Source organism: Pseudophryne corroboree, chromosome 4 (assembly GCF_028390025.1).
Source record: "Pseudophryne corroboree isolate aPseCor3 chromosome 4, aPseCor3.hap2, whole genome shotgun sequence".
Lineage (NCBI taxonomy): Eukaryota > Metazoa > Chordata > Amphibia > Anura > Myobatrachidae > Pseudophryne > Pseudophryne corroboree.
In genome coordinates this window covers 741,932,073-741,957,722 of record NC_086447.1, presented here as the reverse complement: position 1 = coordinate 741,957,722, position 25,650 = coordinate 741,932,073, and the positions used below count along the sequence as shown (strand labels likewise).

Sequence of the window (25,650 nt, the reverse complement as noted above, 5' to 3'; positions counted from 1 at the left end):
CTTAAAATGGACACTAATATGGCCCATAACATCTAGGGTGCACTTATGGCTCAGAACATGAACTAAGGAACTATTATGGGGCATAAAATGGATAACTGCTGCAGACAGGTGTCTCTCTAGAAGCATTGGGGCATGTGCCCCTTCAAAATTTTGCTATGGTACCCTCAAAGTTCTGGCTACTAGATGACAAAGTAAAGTATTTAATGTAGTGCCTTTAAAAATATGGTAATTTCTGTTTATTAAAATAACACTGCAATTGTAATATTCTGTGATTCTCTGAAACGGAAATAGTAAATCACAGGTCTATTATGTCATTCTATTCAGTCATCCCTCATGAACACAACTGGTTTTTGCAACGGAAAAGTATACAATGTTTTATTGGTTTATAATTTATAAATAGAAGATCAAATATAGCAAACAAATAAAAAAAAATATTTTTACTACCAAAGTGCATCAATACATATATATAAAAAGGCTTTACAAGCCCAAAATCAGAACACTGTTTTAGACAATACAAATAATTACAAAACATTTACTAACATTTCTCTACAAAGTACAGAAGCATAACTCCTCTAGTCCGTATGTTCAGCATACTTTGCCTTGTGCTATGCATAGATAAATATATAGGTGGACTTGTATGCAGATTTCTATACACAATATATATCAACTGTCAGTAAGGCTGCAAATTGTTTTCAGTGGCAGAAGTGGCCCTGAGTCAATTAAACCCCAGTCTAAATGTTTACTAAAGATAGTGAGTTTTATACTGACCAAACCCCTGGTATATATATATATATATATATATATATATATATATATATATACATATATACACTGTATAGGTATATATATATATATATATATATATATAGATATCTATATAGATATAGGTATATATATATATATATATATATATATATACACACAGATATATAGATATAGATATATATGAAAGAGCGAGGGAAAGAGAGGTGTAAATTATTTCCAAAATAGTTGAGACTAGGTGGAATTTGTTTTTTTTTTGGGGGGGATGCAAAAAACACAAACTACATATCTGCTGCCAGGTAGGTACTAACAAAATTCAAAGTTTCCTATATTCAGTAACTCATTGCAACCAGAGATTAACTTGTGTTGCCTAATTTACACTGGATCAAACACTGGATCAAATATTGTAAGTGGTTCTGAGTTATTAAACATCGGTACTTTGTTAGGACCCCCCTACTCCCCATATTTGATAAATGAAAAAAAACTTTGGCAATCTTTAATTATCCACATTTTGTTAAAGAAATTATTTTGTTGTTAAACTATTTCAGATTAAGGGTTCAACTAAAAGTATTATTTTATTATATATGCTATTATTTTATTATATATGCAATAAAAATCAAAATTAAAAATCTGTATATCTACACTAAAACATTTTACACAAAATTACCTTTATACCATATCCTCATCTAAAAACACTACAAGGTATGTATATCTGAATAGTATTACGAGTGAATTTTATGGGTCCGGAGTGTATTTGTTACACACCAGTAGATTCAATCCTATTTTCTAGGTAGAAACTCCTATTTTATATGTGCACACACAGTATACACAGCTAAACTGAACTGTAAATATCCATTGAGCATTGCTATCTAATGGTGCCATCTTATTAGATGCCGGACTGCAAGTTTTAAGTTTATCTTAGAAATATTTATTAAAATCAATGAGCTATTCAAATCGATTTTTATTTTATGGAACTCATTTATTTTTCGGAATACAAAAAATCTGCAATTTGAGGCCATTAATATCTTGACAATTTATTTTTAACCATTAATATTTTCCTTCTCACTATATAAAAATAAACACATTGCATACTGCTGACATGACACTTTTGTACTGAGATACATTGCTGGACACATCATTGAAGGAAAGAAAACACCTATTTTTAAAAAAATATATAAATGTCAATGTCTAAATTTCAGTCTCAAAATATGTTGCAGAAACGTAAAGGTCCCTGCCTGGAACATGAATACGTAAACGATGCAGATTCAGAATCTATACAACTGGGAAATAAAATGAAAGTATAATGCTTTCTGATGTGTGTAAACTTTTGTCATGTATAATCAAATATATTTCTAATTTAATTTACATTTTAGAAAAGATGTACAGAATGATGGGAGTATAAAATGATGCATGCCAAAGCATAATTACGTAAGTGTATATTCTGTGTTCACAGTTTTCTTGCTTATTATTTATATTGTGCTTGCTTATTTTATATATATATATATATATATATATATATATGTATATATATATATATATGTTTACTGAGTTTACGTTGTATTATTATTATGGATGTGTTTGCTAAGTTTACAGTGTGCTTGCTTATTATGTTTACTGAGTTTACAGTCGGTGTGCTTACTTATTATGTATATCACAGGTTCACAAACTTGGTCCTCAGGACCCCGAAAGTTCACATTTTCCAGGTCTCCTCACAGATTTGCAAATTAAATAATTAGCTCCATCTGTAAATCTTTTAAAATGTATCAGTGAGTAATGAGTACACCTGTACACCTGATAGGTGCCCTGGAAAATGTGAACTGTGTGTGGTCCTGAGGACCAAGTTTGAGAACCACTGATGTATAGTAATACTTAGTTTATAGACTGCATGCTTAGTATGTACGTTTACTGAGTTTAGGGTGCTTGCTTATTATGTATATCTTTGTTGAGTTTACAGTGTGCTTTCTTAATATGTATATATTTATTGAGTTTACAGTGTGCTTGTTTATATGTATATTTGTTGAGTTTAGAGTGAGCTTGCTTATTACAGTATGTGTACGTTTTCTGAGTTTACAGTGTACTTGGTTATTATGTATATGTTTACTGAGTTTACAGTGTGCTTGCTTTGTGTTAAATGTATTACTGTATACTGTTGCTGTGATGGTATGATACAGAAGACATATTATCTATTTACAGAAACAGAAATCCCAAAAAAGGTCTGTACAAAAATTGCCTATTCCTGATAAATAAAAATGAAAAAAGAAACTAATAATTTACACAAACATGCCATTAGCTTATGTTCTGATGTGGAAAACTGCTTAATAAAAATCTTTTGTTATAAAACTGGACATAAAAAAAATCTTCAGAAAATATTGCTTGAAGTTGAAATACATCTACAATAATTAAAGTCCATGATATCAGTGCGGCAGCCACATTGACCATTGCAATTTGCTCCCACCCCAAACTACCTGCTTCTTTTCTTCATCTAAGAAGCAGTGGACTCAGTGCTCACTATCTGTGAGCTCACTGTGACTGTCTCTAGAGGATCTGTGCCGTATACTGCATTGTGTGTCTTGTTTTGCTGTACTTGAGAGGTCAATGGCTCTATCTTCTGTAGTATCCATTGTATTGCTTCGGTCCTGCATGCTTCGTTGGGATTCTGTCGGCCTGGATAACAATGCGTCGATATGATGCTGTTCTGACCTGCAACTATCTGTTGCCATTTCATCCAAATCCTTCCTGGAGATGTCTACAGATTTTTTGTGCATACCTAAGAAAACAATAAGAACTTTATACATTTACAGGATATTGAACCACAAATAAAAGCTGCTGACAAGTGATGCATTAGTTCATATACATTATTGGGCTGTGTAATTGTAAAGAGGAGAAGTATACAGATGTTACATTTATCCAGTAATGTTTATTTCTGTGAGCACTAAGGCTTATGCTGCTTTGATTAATCTGTGAGTAGCATGGAATATTCACTTTATATGCAGGGACAACAATCTGCTGCAATGAACCCTACCCCAGCTGTACCTTAGTCATGTTGCCTAACAACAGTGACTCCCAACTGAGGTCCTCAGGGATCCCCAACAGTGCATGTTTTCCATACTCAGTGCAGGAACCCAGGTGAATTCATTGCTAACTGGCACTTTTAATAATATCCACAAGTGCTATTATTTCACTTGTGATTCTGAGAGGAGACCTAGAAAACATGCCCTGTTAGGGTTCCTTGAGAACTGGTCACTGGAAACACTGGTAAAAAAAAAATTGCCTTCAAGAAACAACATAAATACAATACAAGGTCCTCACCCAATAGCCATGGAGCACAGGAACCAACAAGTCCATTCTTTGCTGAGTTGATAATGGACTCAGGTAGTGGGATGGAGTGCCTCACCATGGCCCCATACAGGCCATATTCTGCCATAACACTGCTCCTGCCCCAGCACTTCTCACGCTTCCTCCACTTAGCTCTCCGGTTCTGGAACCAGACCTGTAAAATATTCCAGCAAAACGCAATCAGTGGAGCAAGTTATAATGGCAATCACTCCGCCCTGTAATAATGCACTGTACAAAATCATACAGTAGTCTGAATTATTTATTATGAATCTGGTGCAGGTAGGTTACCAAGTGTACTGTATCTGGCTAGGCTTCAAACTACATTGTACGTATAACGGGGGGAGCATATAATGTCCTCAGGAGAGAATCTACATTTACTTTGCACCAGCATTTACTAATTCTCTATAAACTCTATAGCATTAGCAGGCATTACCAACCTCGGTTATCAAGGCTCACTAACAACAGTGCAGGTTTCAGTGATATCCAGGTTTCAGCGCAGATAGTTAAATCAAAATAACTGAAGTACTACTTAAGTCACTAAAAGCTGGACTGTTAACTGTTGTGAGAACTGAGGGCGGGAATACCTGCTTTATCGTAAATGACTTATATAGCAAACACATTTCTTACCATGGAAAGTCTAGCTTGGTGAGAGAGAACATTGTGAGCGATTAAGTACTAACAAATCAGCTCCTAATTTACATGTTACAGACGAGTGGCTAGATGCATCATCGCTTGGAAAGTGATAAATTGTAGAGTGAAAAAGTACCAGCCAATCAGCTCCTAACTGACATTTTTCAAACACAGCCTGTGACATGGCAGTTAGGAGCTGATTGGCTGCTACTTTTTCACTCTCCATTTTATCACTTTCCAAGAGATGATGCATCTAGCCCTGTGTTTGAAAACTGACAGTTAGGAGCTGATTGGTTGGGACTTTATCTCACAATTTTATCTCCTGCTAAACTTTAATAAATACCCCCCCTTCCCTTTTTTTCATGAATCAAATATTTTTGCAAATAGGACAAACTGCAAAAGCTTCCTTGGTGCTGGCCATCGTAGTATAGTAACTTTATTTTCTGATTATTAATAGCCAATGCAGTATAACTTGTCTGGAAGGAGATCGTAGACACTTGCTTGATTGTCTGTTCTTGAATATATTTATTCTATATTCTATTATAGTTGAATAAAGCCACATACTGTAACTCCATGTGGAGAGACTATTTAAGCCAAATATTATCAGTTGAAGCAACTGTTTCATATAAATAAAAGTTAAGTATATAAGATCATTTCTTAAAGTGTCCTTTTCACATATTTCAGTGGTGATTGTTACAACACTGAAATAAATAATGGAATAATGTTGAATTATGCCCTTTGTAGAAACATCCCACTCTCATTACTGTACAGGAAGATGTATTGTAGTAGCAATAATACTGAGCTCCTTCTTACCTGTATCCTGTCCTCTGGCAATTCAGCCTTGAGAGCCAGCATTTCCCTGGCATACACATCCGGATAATGAGCTTCATTGAAGGCTTTCTCTAATTCCTCCAGCTGATGGGCAGTAAACACAGTTCTGCAGAAATAAACATGCCTTCATCAGCCTCTGTGGCCAAATATAAAGTATACAATACACAGTTCCCTCACTATTGGAGAAAACTTCTGCTCAGTGCACATACTGTAATTAAAGTTATTGTAACAAATTGTAAACATTTTAAATTAATTCCACATGGTTGTAAAACATACCGCTGTTAGGTATACATAAACACTCTACATGGCACAGTTGGAGCAGATTTTAGTTCCTATGCCACAGTACAGTGAAATGCAAAATATCACAGGTCAATAAAAAGGTATGATATTAGTCTACTGTATACAAGTGCTAAATTCTGCAAGAAACACTGTCACATCAATAAACAGCTATCATAGAAGTCTGCACAAGGCTTCAGGGAAGCTTGTGACAATTTATCATATGCTTCATAGTCACTACTATTGTTACATTTTGCTTTGTTGTGATATTCTACAACAGGTCACTTGTCATTACATAGAAGAACTCATATGGAATAAGTTCCTGCCCTGGAACCTATGCTCTGTATATCTATTAATTTTATACTTATTAGCTACAGGTTTACTCTTATTTTTCTCAGATTCTATTTATTTTACCTGTGTCGTCTTTTCTTTCGTTTTGTCTGTGAGCCGGCAGCCTTCAAATCGCTCTTATCACCTAGAAGACTGTCATCATCTAGAATTGCAAGAATTGAGAAAAGTTACTTATTATTCATTGAATTATTATTTACTATGCATTCTATAACATTTAATATACTGTAGTCATTTTCTTGAGTATGTCAGCTTTTGCAATAACACATGGTAAAATAATTCAATTAGGCACTCAGGTAAAATATATTCCTTTAAATAAAAATATTTTTCCCCCCCTAATATTTTATGGTCCAAAATGTTGTTAGAGGAACAGATTCATATACAGTATATTTAGCTTTTGCCTTATTAGAGTATAAAATGGTTTGTGTTTAAGGTATAGGTGAAAGTTGTGTTCTGTATTTGCACTCATCCCTTCAGCACCACATAAGGGTCACAAAGACTGGACAGCTCTCTCATCTAGTGCATGTTTCCTATAGCAATCACTTTCTCAGGCTGCTGCCATTCAAGCCAGCAGCCCACCCCAGCAACTACTGTATATATGTGTTATATTGTATACATGTCAATCAACTATAATGTACACAAACAACTTACACCTCAAAAGTAAGATGCAGTGTTTGATACAGATCTGTTCATTAATTATGTAGGAAGTTATCTTTTAGAGATATTATACATAATGCAAAGTGCTTTCTCTTTTTAATGAAACATATAATCCTATCACAAGGCTGTAATTTATAAAGGCCCAAGACATACAAATTTCCAAAATTAGAATTGCAGCTAGAGGTAATGTTGATTGTTATATTTTACATGATGTGTATACATGTATAGAGAGGAATTTGCAGTTACCAGAGATATTTTCCTTGTGCTTCTCTGAGCTGTGGAGGTACTGATGTTCTGTTCTAGGCTGAAGAAATGGGATGTGAGTTGGGAGTAGACAGGTAGTCCCAGTGGGCTGTTGAGAGGCAAAACCACACAGAAACCCCAGCCCAAGGGGCAATGAGCCATTAGTCAAGGAGACCCCCCCTAGACCACTTCCTGGACCTTCACAGCTGGGCAGAGATACCGATGGTGGTTGCAGCTCTGCTTCCAGTCCAAGAAGGTCAGTGATGGCAAAGCCTTTGGATCTCATTCCAGGTCCATGAAACCGTCCTGACTTCTCATTTCCTGCACTTGGGACCAGGATCTTTACTTTTGATTTTCCCTCTGAGATCTCATCTCGCCCAGTCATGACTGTGTGTGTATAGAGGATAAGTTTACTTTCTCTTTTCCTGCTGCCAGTCTGATCTGAAGGATAGAAGAGGTCAGTGCCAGGCAGGGGGTTTTTATGTTGCTCCCTGGCTCCAATAAGCTCCTGGACATGCCCCTCACAGTCTTCAGAGTGGGTTCCACCTCTCTCCCAATCCCACAGGATTAATTGGCACCAATTCACCCCCAACCTCCACGCCATCCTTCTCAATCCAATAAATTCCCTGGCTCTAACCTCCTCTCTCCTCCTCCCTCCTCCTTGTGGTCATTTTATTCTACCCAGGATGACAGATTTCACTTAACTTTACATCTGTTGAGAAGACCCTTTGTCTATTAGTGAATGGCACGTAGCGACCTAACACAGTGAGTTAAAACCCCTCCCTTTCATTGCCCTCTGATTGATTCTGACACATAACTACCAGACCACAACAGGGGGTTCTGATATTACCAACACCAGGAGGAAACAGGGGGGAAGCACAAGCCTAACCCTACTGACATTGAAGTGACCAGTGATCCAGCATGTTTAGGGTTAATCCTTGTGTGAACAAATGGAAAGAAAGTCAATTTTAATCCAACCTTTTTTTTTTTTTTAATCTTAAAAGCAAAGTATTTCCGCTTTTAAACAAACACATCCCAGAGCAATAATAACAGAACTGTTTCCATGCTGTTTTATATAAGTTATTGTAAAGGCAGCTCTGTGAAACATGTAGCGATACATGAAGATTGTAGTGCAAACTTGTGAATACAGAAATACACATATACAAAGTAGAAAACAAATGCAGTAAGAAAATAGCAGGATGAACTCAGAAAAGTATTTTTCTTAGAATTCCCTGAAATGTCATTGTTTGCTTAAAAAAAAAAAATGTCTGTTTGTGTCATGATTATTTTTATAGCAAATACTGACACTTTTCTAATACTTAGTTGCTTAAACAGTTTTACACTATCACTTGTGTTGTGGAAATGTGAGTGGCTGTTTTTTTTTTATTTATTTTTTATACCTATTTCTATTCTTTATATTTACGTCATCACATACAGTACTGTATTAAAGCAGTCAGAACATATATATATATATATATATATATATATATAATGTATTCCCACATTAGGGGTGATCATAGAGTACAGCTATATAAGGTATTATATTATATGTTCTTTTATTGTTGTAATTACTTGTTCTACTGTATATTTTGTTCATTTTATTGTTGAGGTTTGTTCCATCAACTTGTAGTAACTGGCAACTTCAATAATAATGAAAGCCAAATTCAATTACCCACAAAAAGCCATTTTTGCGTAAAAACTGTGATTTTACCATAAATGGCAAAAAGTGCTTATTCAGTTGTCGCCGAAAACGAATTTGCAGTAATTCTACCGCAAATTTCAATTCACCACCTCTCAGTTGATGAAAGTTGGGAAAAATCCCTATTTTAAGTTAGAACTGTCGGTATTCGGTTCAGAACCCGTGGGACAACCCCCTGAATGATTAATCATTTTATTTTACCAATAAGGACATGTCATTTTTGGAGTTAAAAAGTGCAACATGATGAAATTTGGGGTACAAGGTATGGGACAGGTATATTGAGGTTCTTTATGAGTCGGATAAGTGTTTTTAGACTTGCAGGTGGGAGTATTCAGTCTGTTTCCACTTGTTTCCTTTTTTTTTAAAGCCCGCTTAAATGACCCAAATATATACTTGCACCTATTTTTATGTACCCCTAATTTAATAAGAGCACTTATTTTGCTGCAAAATGTGCATATAAAAGCCATTTGACCCAATTTAAATACCAAAAATACTTTTATTATAAACAATTATTAACTTTTATACTGTTAACCAATGTTAGTTTAGCTTTTTGGGGGTGTACAGGCAGATTTACCCATTTTTCACTTTTCACTTTTGGCCACCATATTTACAGTAATCCCGTTTTTGCAATTGAATAGGCGAATCGCAGGAGCACGTATACCTGATAAAAAGCCTGTCTTCGTGGAAAAAAAACAGGAAAGCCGTGAAACCGGCAATCGTAAATTACAGCAATTTCATGGCTAATTGAATTTGGCCCTATATAGGGGAACAGCAGAGGATATTGGGGGGAGAGATAGTTCTCTCAGCTACAGGAGGAAATCGGACACACTGCGGCAGTGTACAATTCACATTCTGGTACTAGACAATTCTCACAATGACTTCTCTAAAAAAGACAAATGCCATTATAGCAGTGTTGGGTAACCAGCGTGTGGTTTGCTGAGTCTGCAGCTGCTGCTACTATTTAACAGTAGTCAGACTTCAGGTGTGCAGCCTGTGAGCCCTGATCATTCCTGACAGTCCTGGAAAGAAGGGAGTGATTATATTCCTTTTTTTTCCAGATACTTTCTTTATTCTTCCTGTACTAAAGACTATATATTTTTTTAAAATCTGCTTTACTGTTAACAATAGCGTTGTGAAATAGTAGTGTGACACTTATGGCGAGTGGGCTCCAGTATGATGCAGCGGCCACTGCACTGTTTTGTGTTTCTCTGGTTGACAGAGTAGATCTGCTTACTCAGGACATTATCTGTGCAATAAATATTGCTGTATAAAAAAGTCTCAAGGGTAGATATATCAAGCCTTGGAGAGAGATACGTGGAGATGTTGCCCAAAGCAGTCAGCTTCTGTCATTTCAGAGATTGTGCTCGGTGGCGCCGAAAGTGGGGGGCAAGGAGGCGGGGGGGATTTCTGGTACTCTTTACCCAGGCCTGGGCCTGTTGGAAGGGCCCGGCGAAGGCCCGGGTCCCGCTAAACCCTCCCTGTTGCAGAGGTTTTGTGCGCAAGGGAGAGAGGACTAGCTGCTGTAGCAGCCTCTCTCCCCAGCACAGCACACGGCACACAATGTCAGTCAGATCTCTCTCCCCTTGCGTTATGTGTGGGGGGAGCAACTGCATAGCAATTGCACCCGCTCGCTGCTGCTTCCTCCTCTCCCTTCTCTGCTGCTGCCACCCACTGAATAGGGGACTGGCGCCCCTCTGTGCACTTCCTGCCCCCGCCTTCCCCCATTACTGGGGCCTGGCGAGGATGTCGTTGCCCCTGACTGACATGACAGATGTTGATTGGTTACATTTGGGCAATTTTTGCATTTTATCTCTCTCCATGGTTTGATACATCTCCCCTTCAGTACTCAACTCAAGTATCATGAGCTCCCAATATCCTTTCATTCCACCCCCCCCCCCCATCACAGTCTGCAGTGTCTTCTAAACTTTTTCAATGACAGTAATTGATTTAATACAGATGTGAATGGAAGGTGGGCACATGCTGATGCCAGCTCCCATTCACTTCAGTGGCACAGTGGGAGTGTGCCAAATGCTCACACCCCGCTGTGTGTGTGCCTGTGTCGGGAAGTAAGGAATATATGCTTACTGTATCTGACCCATTTAACATGGCTTCCAATGCTACAGTAGATCACAAAGATTGATTTAGTATATAGACACTCCAATTGGGGGGAAAATTAGAAAGAGAGTTGTATAATTATGCAACAAACATTTTAATAATAAATAATTGCATTTGCAAATAATACATTAGGTGTCTGCAAGCAACTCTCTGGTGGTGGTGCATGCCTCTCCAATGGTTGTGGTAGGCGTGCATGCCTCTCCGATGGTGGTAGTGGGGGCCATGCCTCTCTGATGGTGGTAGTGGGGGCCATGCCTCTCTGATGGTGGTAGGGGTGCATGTACCTCTGGTGTTAGCTTGGCTGTATGCCTCTCTTGGCTGGGGGTGGTGCTCATGCCTCTGCTGCTGTGGTGGGATCCCCTGACCCTCTGTCAGCAGGGATGATGCCTCCCTTTCTGGTGGTGGTTGGGGGTGGTCTTCTGTATGCCGACTGATGGGATCCCGGCGCACAGTATACCGGCGCCGGGATCCCGACAGCCGGCATACCGACACTTATTCTCCCTCGTGGGGGTTCACGACCCCCCTGGAGGGAGAATAAAATAGTGTGGTGTGCGTAGCGTGCCACCGTGCCCGTAGCGTGGCGAGCGCAGCGAGCCCGCAAGGGGCTCATTTGCGCTCACCACACTGTCGGTAAGCCGGCGGTCAGGCTCCCGGCGCCGGTATGCTGGTCGCCGGGAGCCCGACCGCCGGCGTATCGTAGTGAACCCGGTGGTTGGGGTGGCATCCCTCTGCTTCACCTTAATTAAATAAATATTAAATAGAAATTCTAAATAAATAATTAAGTTTAGTTATATGCAAACATTCCTTCTAATCAGGCATCCACCATCACATCCCCTGAAGCTGCCCTTACATGAAGAGATCAGTGATCTACTTATAATAAAGTCTAAGGAGCCCATTTATCAACAATCACATTTGCAGTGCAATGTGGACGTGATATCAGCATCCAAAATGCATTGCAAGATTTAATTATACCACCCAAATGTATTAAAGAGCACACGCAAGCAGTGGGGTACAGGCATTCAGGTACATGAGGTGCGATATAGGCATACAGGTACATGAGGTGAAGATTTGAAAGACTAACAGGTATGTTCAATGTGCATCTCTCTGGCTATTGTGGGGCTGCATATCCCAGCATGCCCTTCCACAGTTTTGGCATTGCCTAATAGCAGCACTGTGGTGGGGCATGCTGGTATGTGTGGTTTTGAGACTATTGCAGGGCCACATGTTGAACCCACTGAACTTGAAAAACTATTTAAGGTCATATAATGTCTATGATTTGCAGCCATTGAGAACTGCCATGTTACAGACTGTTGCCCTTATTTATCAATGAGTGATAACTTTCACTGTAAGTGATAAATTGCACCAGCCAACCAGCTCCTAACTGTCATTTTCAAACACAGCCTGTGACATGGAAGTTAGGAGCTGATTGGCTGGTGCAATTTATCGCTCACAGTGAAATGTATCACTCATTGATAAATAAGGGTATAAATGGAAAAATGTAACACTGCGAGCCTCTGGTTTCAAGGCTGCTGTTACACTAACTAAAAGAGTACGCCACACCCTTAAGAAAATCTACAGATAAAATAAAAGAAGCAACCAGCACTAAGAAAAGTTCCACAGTATACACAAGCAATCTACATCACCATGGGGAATCCTTCTGAATTGGAGAATATATTAATGTAAATCTAGCTCTTGTTCCGTGAATGATCAGAACTTACATAGAAATTCTATTTCGTGTTCTCATCTCTCACGCTCCCAAATGATGCGGCCGTGTGTCTCAGACAGCGGCCGAGGGTCAATGTCCATCTCTTCATTCAGCGGCCTTGGTGATCAGCGCTCCACGTGGAGCAGGCGACGGGCGCTGTCAACTTAGGTCTTGTCATATGTCTGCAGAGAACCTATGAAGTAAAGCAGGAAGCTGCATCAGCTGGGAGCAACTATGACAACACAGATCAGTTGACCAGTCAAGATCCAATCAGGAGTTAGTCAGCGGTCAGAAGACCAGTGGCGTCACAAGGCGGGTGCGGGGGGTGCGGCCCGCACCCGAATGTGACGCCTGGAGGAGGGTGACACCAAATGTCAGTTCCTCGCACTGACAGGAACCAGGTGCTGCAGTGAGAAAGTCTCCTACAGCACCCTGCTCCTGTCACAGAAGAGGAGCCGACAGCGGACGGAGACTGGCTCTGGGGGAAGCCCAGCATCCCCGGAGATGCTGGGCACGCCCCCAGAGTGACGATTCCGGGATCCCTGCGAAGCCACGCCCCTTTTTTGCCGCGATCGCGGCAGTAGATCAGGGGCGCGCACCGGGTGTCACCACACCCGGTGACGCCTCTGCAGAAGACTCCTTTGACCAACCATCAGAGACCCAGGGGTATAAAGATCCTGCAAAGACACTTCCTGGTTGTCAGTGCTTTGTTGTCTACAGACCTGCTGTGACCTTTGCTGAGTATCTCTCTGTCTAGCAGCTTGCTCATTTAGTTCTGTGCAGTTAACACCTTAGAACCCACTGACTCCATCCAGAAATCCTGTATAGGCGATACTGATCCGCAACCCAGCATCCGGCAATCCTGAGTAGCTGGTCATGCTCCAGCAATTCTGTATAGCCAGTACTACTCTGCACCCTGGCATCCTGCAATCCTAAGCAGCTGGTCATGCTCCAGCAATCCTGAATAGACAGTACTGCTCCACAACCCGGCATCTAAGTCTAAATAACTGATCGCAAACCAGTAATACTGAGAAGCTGGTACCGCTCCACACCCCAGCAACTGAGTCTAAGAAACGGGTTACAATCCAGTAATCCTAAATAGCTGGTACTGTTCCACATCCCAGCATCTAAGGCTTTGTGTTCAAGCAATCCGACATAGCTTGTCGGTTCTACACTTCCTAGTAAGTGCTAAATCACCTTATCTCTCTTCACTCTTCTATTCCTCATGAAGAAGAATTATTTTAAGCCGCCTAAACTCCAACCCAGCCTTTCACGCTTCACTCCCGTGGAATGCCTAGTCCGGACCCACACACAAATACAAACCTGGCACTTATTAAGAAATAACTTACATTAAAATTCTGTCAAGCGTTCATGTAAAGGTATCTTTATCCCGCTCCACACTAATAGGCCCTACACACTGGCCGATACTACTGAAAGATATGAACGATCTTGATACTTAATGAATGCGATATCGTTCATATCTTTCCGTGTGTAGGCACCAACGATGAACGATATACGGCCCCATTTTCAGCCCCAGGCTCATGTTGCCCATAAAAACGTACATGGTGAAATAAGCAAGGACAGTGAATCCATTTAAAAGAAAGGAAAATGGAATCCTAGTGTATATAGGGGGGGATTAAATTAAACTACCACGGGCTAATTGATCCTCTCAAGCTATCCAATTATCCCCGAAGTCAGCTTTACGCTGGCACTTATCAAGGGACCTTTTTTCAGGATCTCCTGAGATCCTGGAAAAAAAAACAGTAGTGACCCTGTTTTTGCAATAATGGTAGCAAAAATACACGTATGTTCATCCATAGAAAGTTCACGAACATACGTGTTTTCACCTGAACCCAAGTCATTTTTCAGACGCTACAAATGGGCTCTATTTTTATCGCACAAAATATCAGGGCCATAGAGTTTTCATTGTAGTTGTGTTTCTTAATAAAAGTGGAATAGAGTTCATTTCCTGAAGCCCTACAAGGATGCACCCCCCTACTTCCCTCACCACAACCACCACCACCACCATCAAACAACTGTATTCTTTGCTTACTGTATCACTAAAGAAGTTTAACACGCCAAAAAAGTTTTACCAGAAAACCATTAAGAAAGAATGTTAAACAAAGAGAAAAGTAACAAATATAGGGCCCAGGGATGTGCGGTGAGCTAAATGGCTCAGGAGGCACTGGCTAACCCTAGAGCCAGATTTACATGCAATATATGAGCCACATCTGGGCATTATACACAGGTGCAGCAGTATAAACTCCTGGAAATTTGGTGACGTTTGATCAGAGATGTGCAGAAAAGGTATGCAGGTCAGGCACTGCCTCACCTGCCATAGACTTTTTACTCCAGATCTTGGGCTATAAAAATTATTAGAATAATGAAAAGTAGATATTTCAAACAAATTATTAGTATTTTTCATATACTTTTTTCAGTCAAAACTCTGGTTTAAACGTAAGTATGACAGGATAGGCTCTGCCTCACCTGCCTCACCCCGCCGCACGTCACTGATAGGGCCTAATTCAAGGTTGATTGCAAAAGCAAAATCTTCCTCTAATGGGCAAAATCATGAGCACTGCTGGGGGGGTCAGATATAATGTGCAGAGAGAGTTAGATTTGGGTGGGCTATATTGTTTCTGTGCATGGTATAAATACTGGCTGCTTTATTTTTACACTGCAATTTTGATTTCAGTTTGAACACACCCCATCCAAATCTAACTCTTTCTGCACATGTTATGTCAGCCCACCTGCACTGCACATGGTTTTGCACAGTAGAGGAAGATTTTGCTTTTGATATCACCCTTGAATTAGGCCCATAGTGTAGAGAGTTAAAATACTTTACCTTATTAGGGTTAATTTAATAACAGAATATTGGTACTGGCTATGCGACTTGTACTTCTCTAAATACTACCCCCTTACAGGTCTTTAGACCTTGCACATCTTTGCTATTGTAATTAACTATAGTAAAAGTTGTCAGGAACCCTGCAAGTGGTCCTAGTGAAGCCAAACATTTCTTTCTTCTTCACTCTACACCTCTGAGGGTGCAAAAACATTAATCATCACTCTAATACAATTATATAATCACAGTATAAAGAAACAAATTAGCGTATGCATTTGCAGAAACAGAGTAGTGATTAAACACATCAGAAATATTTGGGTGGTTCTAGTATAGCATTTAGGAGCATCAGGAATTATTCAGGAGGGAGCATGTCATGAGCTCTATTGCCGGACTGACCAGCTTCAGATCTGCACATCTGACCAGTTTGATGCAGTGTCTCCTCATCAGAGGCACATTTTCAATGTGAAACCAGAGCCAGGCATTTTGAGCACAAAGTGGGCAATCCCAGTTGGCAGGGACACACATCTCTCAGAAAAGATTACACAGCGTCACTTTTCCTGGCTCAGTTTGGAAAGGGAATCCAGTCAGAATGATTTAACTGCCTTTACTACCTCACAAGCCAGCCCCCCGAATGTATCGCTTTTTATATTGAAAAAAAATTACTCTCCAAAGTAGTTTATATTTAATAATTAATGGGCTCATAGGTTGTGACCTAAAAAAATGGGCTCTCATATGTCTAATGTTGACTCTCCTCTTCATACACAATTTGATATAACAAATAATTATGAATGATATTTTATTTTGTACAACACCTACTTTCCTAAGAAGTTGCATTTTAATAGAAATACTGCACTACCTATAGCTAATAAGAAGCAATAAATATTCATAAATGATTGATCTCAAAGATTTCCACAGACACCTGTGAGCCAAAAGGCATCAGAACCTCTGGAATATATAAGTCTGTGAGGTCAATCCTATTACGTATGAGGCAGGCAACGGGGTAGAAATGCCGGCTCACTCCTTTGTAGCACTTTGTTCCACCAGAATTGCAGATATTTGTATGCCAGCACATAGCCGCATTTGCGCCAAAAGGGGACTCGCAGCTAATGAGATTGACCCCTATTACTGAATATTTGTTTCTTGTTTCTGCTACATCATCTTACATATTTTCTAGCAATTTATTATTATTTGCTTTATTAAATTAGCTTTTTATATTTTTGATCTATTTCTGTTGGTTGTTAGTCCTGTTTTACTTAGTTTTTTTACTATATTATAATTTTATTTACAAAGCTATATTAAGGGTATAGCTATCCAAGGTATTTCATGAAATCATTGAAACTGTTTTTATATTTGTAATGCCACTGTTTTTTATGTGTTTGCTATTATTTTAGATCTACGCTGTGTTACTATTAATATAATTTTAATTAATACCAAAATACATTGATGTACCCTACAAAGCAAAAAGCTGACACGTGGATTCAAGATTAATATTAAGCAGGAGTTTACAGTCTAAAGCAGACATAGGCAATCTGCGTCTCTTCAGCTTTTAGGAGACTACAAGTCCCAGCAGGCTACCGGGTACTTATATCTGTTAATTATACTACATTAAAGGATTAATCTTCTCCTCTGATAAGGCATGCGGAACTTGTAGATATACATGTTGCCTGTAGTATTATAAATGTATATCATTTCTTTGCAGTATTAGTAAATTTAGTTTTTGTGGGTTTAATACGTGACAATAATACTATATTTTTTTCTAGCAATAATAAATATATTAGCAGTCAAATGTGTAAATGTCATATGTCCTACAGAGAGTGAATGATCTTGGCCCTTACACGCAGACTTAAGCTTATTCTACTTGCATTGAAATCAGCCCAGACAAAGTCATTATGGTTGACAGAACGCAGCAGCAGCCTATGCCATGTGTTCTCACTCTGTAAAGAAATAGGAAGAAATGTTACATGACCTTAGAAGTGTCCTAACCACAACAGGTTATGTGATTTCCATTTCTGCACCTGGATTGCAATTCTATGCTTCATCTGTTTATGCAAACGATTTACAAACAGCTTACATCAACTGCTTTAAAGCAGATCTCTTTTTGATTTGGTCCTTTTCTGCTAAACATGCAGATTAAACAAGGGCCTTCTGATAAAGATAATTACAAGAGGACTACGTATTAACTTTACATTATTAAAGAAAGACCCAAATCTCTCTTTGCAAGCTGTTCCCAGGATTAGCAAAATAATAACTTTCATTTAGGATAATTGTAATTTGAATTGCTTGGGTTTATGGTTTGCTTTTTACAATTACAATGTATTCTTGGCTCTGGAGGAAGCAGAAATCTAATTATTCAGATATTTTGTCAGGTACTGTACCAATAAGAGGTATCATTTGCAAGAGAAGGAACCGGATTGTAATACTGACCTAGTGAAAACAATAACAAAAAAGTTTTTTGTTCAACCAAGGAAGGTTCTGAGAAAGCCATCCTGTGCTCAACACTGATCACAATTAGAGCGAGTGATAAATAAAGGGCTTAAGCTGGCCATACACCTAAAGATTTATTGTCCAATCTGCCTGGTTGGGTTAAAAATCTGGTAATGTATGGGAGCAAATGACAACTGACCATGTGGTCTGAAAGGCCAGAAAAACTGACATATACGATCAATCAGACAATATGATTTAACCAAATTTTTATAGTTTTCCAGCATTTCAGAACAAATGGTCAATTGTCATTTGCTCCCATACATTTCCAGATTTTCGTTCCAACCAGCCAGATTGGACAATACATAAAAAAAATGTAAAAAGCATTGCCCATTTCCTTGCACCTATGAGCAAAATATTTTATGCCATACAACTGACAATTTTCTATTCATTTATAATTACCCAAAGATTGCACATCATTAATCCCAATGCTTCCAGCCTGCATGGCAACTGATTTATTGGGTTCCATATTTCAATGTAAGTCTCCTGTACTGAGTTTATTATTATTATTATTATTATTATTATTAACAGTTTCTTATATAGCGCAGCATATTCCGTTGCACTTTACAATTAGAACAACAGTAATAGAACAAAACTGGGTAAAAACAGACAGATATAGAGGTAGGAAGGCCCTGCTCGCAAACTTACAATCTATAGGAGTTTAATAGCAATTACTTCACACTATGGGGGTCATTCCAAGTTGATCGCACGCTGCTGTTGTTCACTGCGTAGTGATCAGTGAAAAAAATGGCTAATCTGCGCATGCACCACAATGCGTACGCGCGGCGTACGGGTACGAAGTCCTTTGTGGTTTTGCACTGGTTCTAGCGACGATTCCAATCGCACAGCCGAATGCAAGGAAATTGACAGGAAGTGGGAGTTTCTGGGTGTCAACAGACTGTTTTCTGGGAGTGTTTGGAAAAACGCAGGCGTGGCCGGGAGTTTGCTGGGTGGGTATCTGACGCCATTACCGTGTCACTCGTCGAAGCAATCATCGCACAGGATAAGTAACTACAGGGATGGTCTTGTTTTGCACAAAATGTGTTTGCAGGCGCTCTGCTGCACAGGCGTTCGCACTCCTGCATAGAGAAAATACACTCTCCCGTGGATGGCGACTATGCGTTTGCACGGCTGCTAAAAACTGCTAGCGAGCGATCAACTCGGAATGACCCCCTATATTCTGCTTTCTAATATGTTTTATTACAATGCATTAGACAAACTGTACAGGTGAGCTACCTGGATTGGAGAACTATAGATATAGATATGTTCCATGCAAGCTGAGAGAACACATATTTATGCTGGTACTGCAGTTATGTTAGTGTGACCTCTACATTTAGTGCTCACCTGTGGGAAGGGGTAGATGCAGGCACTTCAGTGGAAGAGGTAGTGGTGTAGTAGGGTTCTGTATGTTACCTCAGGTGCAGGAAACTGCAACTGCCAGCCTGCCCAAGAATTGGGGCAAAGTACCGATAATCGGTACTTTGTGGCACATTACGCAGCTGCAACCACATCTGAATTATGCCCTGGGAGCGAAAGGCTCTTGCAAACAACCTCCCTTAATTGTTACCCAAAGTAATGATTTCTGCAAAGACATAAGTCTCATTTGATATTGTCATTAAGCATACTGTTGAGCTCTTCCCTCATCTTGGTCAGCGCCGCAGATCTGTCCTTGACCGGGAGGGGGGGGGGGGAGGAACTGAAGTCTTCGCAAAAGCTTTAGTATGTGTCAGAGATAAACTGCTCTTTCATGCACCAAGGGGGTGATTCAGACCTGATCGCTAGGCTGCTAAAATTGTTGTCCTGCGATCAGATAGTCGCCCAAGGGTAGTGGATATTCGCCATGCAATTGTGCGATCGCATGTGTACGCCGAGCAGCTAAAAATCCCTCAGTCAGCGGACAGCTGGAAATCCGTTCACCTCTCACTCACCGGTGAATTATTTTTACCAATGTGTGCAGTCTGTGTGCAGCCCAGGACTTACTCGTACAGTGTGATGAGAACAGGCTGATCGGGGCCGGAGCTGATGTCACACACCCTCCCTGAAAACGCTTGGGTATGCCTGTGTTTTCCCTGACCCTCCCAGAAAACGGTCAGTTGCCACCCACATACGGCCTTCTCCTGTCAATCAGCATGCGACTGACTGCGCGATTAGAATTTTCACACCAGCCTGTCGCTGACCGGTGATGTCTGTTATTGTTTGCCGACCCGCGTGCACATTGCGGTGCATATGCATGCACAGTTAATGGCTGATCGCCCACTGTGCGAAAATGCACAGCAGCAATCAGGTCTAAATCGGGCCCCAAGTACATTGCCTAGAGTAGTCCATAATATCAAAATAATGGTGGTCAGACTACATGGCTGTGTTAGTGGAGCTGTGTTGAATTAGGTGAAGGAACCTCTGAATAAGCAAAAAGTAGTCAAGTGTATCTAGAGATGTGCACTTGAAATTTTTCGGGTTTTGTGTTTTGGTTTTGGGTTCGGTTCCGCGGCCGTGTTTTGGGTTCGACCGCGTTTTGGCAAAACCTCACCGAATTTTTTTTGTCGGATTCGGGTGTGTTTTGGATTCGGGTGTTTTTTTCAAAAAACACTAAAAAACAGCTTAAATCATAGAATTTGGGGGTTATTTTGATCCCAAAGTATTATTAACCTCAAAAACCATAATTTCCACTCATTTTCAGTCTATTCTGAATACCTCACACCTCACAATATTATTTTTAGTCCTAAAATTTGCACCGAGGTCGCTGGATGACTAAGCTAAGCGACCCTAGTGGCCGACACAAACACCTGGCCCATCTAGGAGTGGCACTGCAGTGTCACGCAGGATGGCCCTTCCAAAAAACACTCCCCAAACAGCACATGACGCAAAGAAAAAAAGAGGCGCAATGAGGTAGCTGTGTGAGTAAGATAAGCGACCCTAGTGGCCGACACAAACACCTGGCCCATCTAGGAGTGTCACTGCAGTGTCACGCAGGATGGCCCTTCCAAAAAACACTCCCCAAACAGCACATGACGCAAAGAAAAAAAGAGGCGCAATGAGGTAGCTGTGTGAGTAAGATAAGCGACCCTGGTGGCCGACACAAACACCTGGCCCATCTAGGAGTGGCACTGCAGTGTCACGCAGGATGGCCCTTCCAAAAAACACTCCCCAAACAGCACATGACGCAAAGAAGAAAAAAAGAGGTGCAATGAGGTAGCTGTGTGAGTAAGCTAAGCGACCCTAGTGGCCGACACAAACACCTGGCCCATCTAGGAGTGGCACTGCAGTGTCACGCAGGATGGCCCTTCCAAAAAACACTCCCCAAACAGCACATGACGCAAAGAAGAAAAAAAGAGGCGCAATGAGGTAGCTGTGTGAGTAAGCTAAGCGACCCTAGTGGCCGACACAAACACCTGGCCCATCTAGGAGTGGCACTGCAGTGTCACGCAGGATGGCCCTTCCAAAAAACACCCCCCAAACAGCACATGACGCAAAGAAGAAAAAAAGAGGCGCAATGAGGTAGCTGTATGAGTAAGCTAAGCGACCCTAGTGGCCGACACAAACACCTGGCCCATCTAGGAGTGGCACTGCAGTGTCACGCAGGATGGCCCTTCCAAAAAACACTCCCCAAACAGCACATGACGCAAAGAAGAAAAAAAGAGGCGCAATGAGGTAGCTGTGTGAGTAAGCTAAGCGACCCTAGTGGCCGACACAAACACCTGGCCCATCTAGGAGTGGCACTGCAGTGTCACGCAGGATGGCCCTTCCAAAAAACACTCCCCAAACAGCACATGACGCAAAGAAGAAAAAAAGAGGCGCAATGAGGTAGCTGTGTGAGTAAGCTAAGCGACCCTAGTGGCCGACACAAACACCTGGCCCATCTAGGAGTGGCACTGCAGTGTCACGCAGGATGGCCCTTCCAAAAAACACTCCCCAAACAGCACATGACGCAAATAAAAATGAAAGAAAAAAGAGGTGCAAGATGGAATTGTCCTTGGGCCCTCCCACCCACCCTTATGTTGTATAAACAGGACATGCACACTTTAACCAACCCATCATTTCAGTGACAGGGTCTGCCACACGACTGTGACTGAAATGACGGTTTGGTTTGGACCCCCACCGAAAAAGAAGCAATTAATCTCTCCTTGCACAAACTGGCTCTACAGAGGCAAGATGTCCACCTCATCATCATCCTCCGATATATCACCGTGTACATCCCGCTCCTCACAGATTATCAATTCGTCCCCACTGGAATCCACCATCTCAGCTCCCTGTGTACTTTGTGGAGGCAATTGCTGCTGGTCAATGTTTCCACGGAGGAATTGATTATAATTCATTTTAATGAACATCATCTTCTCCACATTTTCTGGAAGTAACCTCGTACGCCGATTGCTGACAAGGTGAGCGGCGGCACTAAACACTCTTTCGGAGTACACACTTGTGGGAGGGCAACTTAGGTAGAATAAAGCCAGTTTGTGCAAGGGCCTCCAAATTGCCTCTTTTTCCTGCCAGTATAAGTACGGACTGTCTGACGTGCCTACTTGGATGCGGTCACTCATATAATCCTCCACCATTCTTTCAATGGGGAGAGAATCATATGCAGTGACAGTAGACGACATGTCCGTAATCGTTGTCAGGTCCTTCAGTCCGGACCAGATGTCAGCATCAGCAGTCGCTCCAGACTGCCCTGCATCACCGCCAGCGGGTGGGCTCGGAATTCTGAGCCTTTTCCTCGCACCCCCAGTTGCGGGAGAATGTGAAGGAGGAGATGTTGACAGGTTGCGTTCCGCTTGACATGACAATTTTGTCACCAGCAGGTCTTTGAACCCCAGCAGACTTGTGTCTGCCGGAAAGAGAGATCCAAGGTAGGTTTTAAATCTAGGATCGAGCACGGTGGCCAAAATGTAGTGCTCTGATTTCAACAGATTGACCACCCGTGAATCCTTGTTAAGCGAATTAAGGGCTCCATCCACAAGTCCCACATGCCTAGCGGAATCGCTCCCTTTTAGCTCCTCCTTCAATGCCTCCAGCTTCTTCTGCAAAAGCCTGATGAGGGGAATGACCTGACTCAGGCTGGCAGTGTCTGAACTGACTTCACGTGTGGCAAGTTCAAAAGGTTGCAGAACCTTGCACAACGTTGAAATCATTCTCCAATGCGCTTGAGACAGGTACATTCCACCTCCTATATCGTGCTCAATTGTATAGGCTTGAATGGCCTTTTGCTGCCCCTCCAACCTCTGAAGCATATATAGGGTTGAATTCCACCTCGTTACCACTTCTTGCTTCAGATGATGGCAGGGCAGGTTCAGGCGTTTTTGGTGGTGCTCCAGTCTTCTGTACGTGGTGCCTGTACGCCGAAAGTGTCCCGCAATTCTTCTGGCCACCGACAGCATCTCTTGCACGCCCCTGTCGTTTTAAAAAAAATTCTGCACCACCAAATTCAAGGTATGTGCAAAACATGGGACGTGCTGGAATTTGCCCATATTTAATGCACACACAATATTGCTGGCGTTGTCCGATGCCACAAATCCACAGGAGAGTCCAATTGGGGTAAGCCATTCCGCGATGATCTTCCTCAGTTGCCGTAAGAGGTTTTCAGCTGTGTGCGTATTCTGGAAACCGGTGATACAAAGCGTAGCCTGCCTAGGAAAGAGTTGGCGTTTGCGAGATGCTGCTACTGGTGCCGCCGCTGCTGTTCTTGCGGCGGGAGTCCATACATCTACCCAGTGGGCTGTCACAGTCATATAGTCCTGACCCTGCCCTGCTCCACTTGTCCACATGTCCGTGGTTAAGTGGACATTGGGTACAACTGCATTTTTTAGGACACTGGTGAGTCTTTTTCTGACGTCCGTGTACATTCTCGGTATCGCCTGCCTAGAGAAGTGGAACCTAGATGGTATTTGGTAACGGGGGCACACTACCTCAAGAAATTGTCTAGTTCCCTGTGAACTAACGGCGGATACCGGACGCACGTCTAACACCAACATAGTTGTCAAGGCCTCAGTTATCCGCTTTGCAACAGGATGACTGCTGTGATATTTCATCTTCCTCGCAAAGGACTGTTGGACAGTCAATTGCTTGGTGGAAGTAGTAAAAGTGGGCTTACGACTTCCCCTCTGGGATGACCATCGACTCCCAGCAGCAACAACAGCAGCGCCAGCAGCAGTAGGCGTTACACGCAAGGATGCATCGGAGGAATCCCAGGCAGGAGAGGACTCGTCAGAATTGCCAGTGACATGGCCTGCAGGACTATTGGCATTCCTGGGGAAGGAGGAAATTGACACTGAGGGAGTTGGTGGGGTGGTTTGCGTGAGCTTGGTTACAAGAGGAAGGGATTTACTGGTCAGTGGACTGCTTCCGCTGTCGCCCAAAGTTTTTGAACTTGTCACTGACTTATTATGAATGCGCTGCAGGTGACGTATAAGGGAGGATGTTCCGAGGTGGTTAACGTCCTTACCCCTACTTATTACAGCTTGACAAAGGCAGCACACGGCTTGACAAATGTTGTCCGCATTTCTGTTGAAATACTTCCACACCGAAGAGCTGATTTTTTTGGTATTTTCACCAGGCATGTCAACGGCCCTATTCCTCCCACGGACAACAGGTGTCTCCCCGGGTGCCTGACTTAAACAAACCACCTCACCATCAGAATCCTACTGGTCAATTTCCTCCCCAGCGCCAGCAACACCCATATCCTCCTCATCCTGGTGTACTTCAACACTGACATCTTCAATCTGACTATCAGGAACTGGACTGCAGGTGCTCCTTCCAGCACTTGCAGGGGGCGTGCAAATGGTGGAAGGCGCATGCTCTTCACGTCCAGTGTTGGGAAGGTCAGGCATCGCAAACGACACAATTGGACTCTCCTTGTGGATTTGGGATTTCGAAGAACGCACAGTTCTTTGCGGTGCTTTTGCCAGCTTGAGTCTTTTCATTTTTCTAGCGAGAGGCTGAGTGCTTCCATCCTCATGTGAAGCTGAACCACTAGCCATGAACATAGGCCAGGGCCTCAGCCGTTCCTTGCCACTCCGTGTGGTAAATGGCATATTGGCAAGTTTACGCTTCTCCTCCGACAATTTTATTTTAGATTTTGGAGTCCTTTTTTTACTGATATTTGGTGTTTTGGATTTTACATGCTCTGTACTATGACATTGGGCATCGGCCTTGGCAGACGACGTTGCTGGCATTTCATCGTCTCGGCCATGACTAGTGGCAGCAGCTTCAGCACGAGGTGGAAGTGGATCTTGATCTTTCCCTAATTTTGGAACCTCAACATTTTTGTTCTCCATATTTTAATAGGCACAACTAAAAGGCACCTCAGGTAAACAATGGAGATGGATGGATACTAGTATACTTATGGATGGACCAGCGACTGCCGACACAGAGGTAGCTACAGCCGTGGACTACCGTACTGTGTCTGCTGCTAATATAGACTGGATGATAATGAGATGAAATTAATATATATATATATATATATATATAATATCACTAGTACTGCAGCCGGACAGGTATATATATTTATTATGTAATGACTGATGACGGACCTGCTGGACACTGTCAGCTCAGCAGCACCGCAGACTGCTACAGTAAGCTACTATAGTAGTATGTATCAAGAAGAAAGAAAAAAAAAAAAACACGGGTAGGTGGTATACAATTATGGATGGACCAGCGACTGCCGACACAGAGGTAGCTACAGCCGTGGACTACCGTACTGTGTCTGCTGCTAATATAGACTGGATGATAATGAGA

General features: G+C 41.6%; 1 protein-coding gene across 1 annotated transcript; it reads right to left on the bottom strand.

Moving 5' to 3' along the window:
* Nucleotides 1–1,301: 1,301 nt before the first annotated feature.
* VSX1 (visual system homeobox 1) lies at nucleotides 1,302–7,518 on the bottom strand. The gene is made up of 5 exons (XM_063919792.1): nucleotides 7,087–7,518; nucleotides 6,250–6,328; nucleotides 5,542–5,665; nucleotides 4,072–4,252; nucleotides 1,302–3,529 (listed from the first exon to the last, which is right to left on the bottom strand). The coding sequence occupies exons 1-5, from the start codon at nucleotides 7,466–7,468 to the stop codon at nucleotides 3,261–3,263; spliced, it is 1,035 nt and encodes a 344-aa protein (XP_063775862.1). The 5' UTR covers nucleotides 7,469–7,518; the 3' UTR covers nucleotides 1,302–3,260.
* Nucleotides 7,519–25,650: the final 18,132 nt, after the last annotated feature.

Bases quoted from the DNA above. Each gene is read 5' to 3' on its own strand.
- VSX1 (XM_063919792.1), bottom strand. From the start codon at position 7,468: ATGACTGGGCGAGATGAGATCTCAGAGGGAAAATCAAAAGTAAAGATC. The intron at 6,329-7,086 runs GTAACTGCAAAT...TTGCAATTCTAG, and splicing joins GCACAAGGAAAATATCTCTG to ATGATGACAGTCTTCTAGGT. The intron at 3,530-4,071 runs GTGAGGACCTTG...TTGTTTTCTTAG, and splicing joins CTGTGCTCCATGGCTATTGG to GTATGCACAAAAAATCTGTA.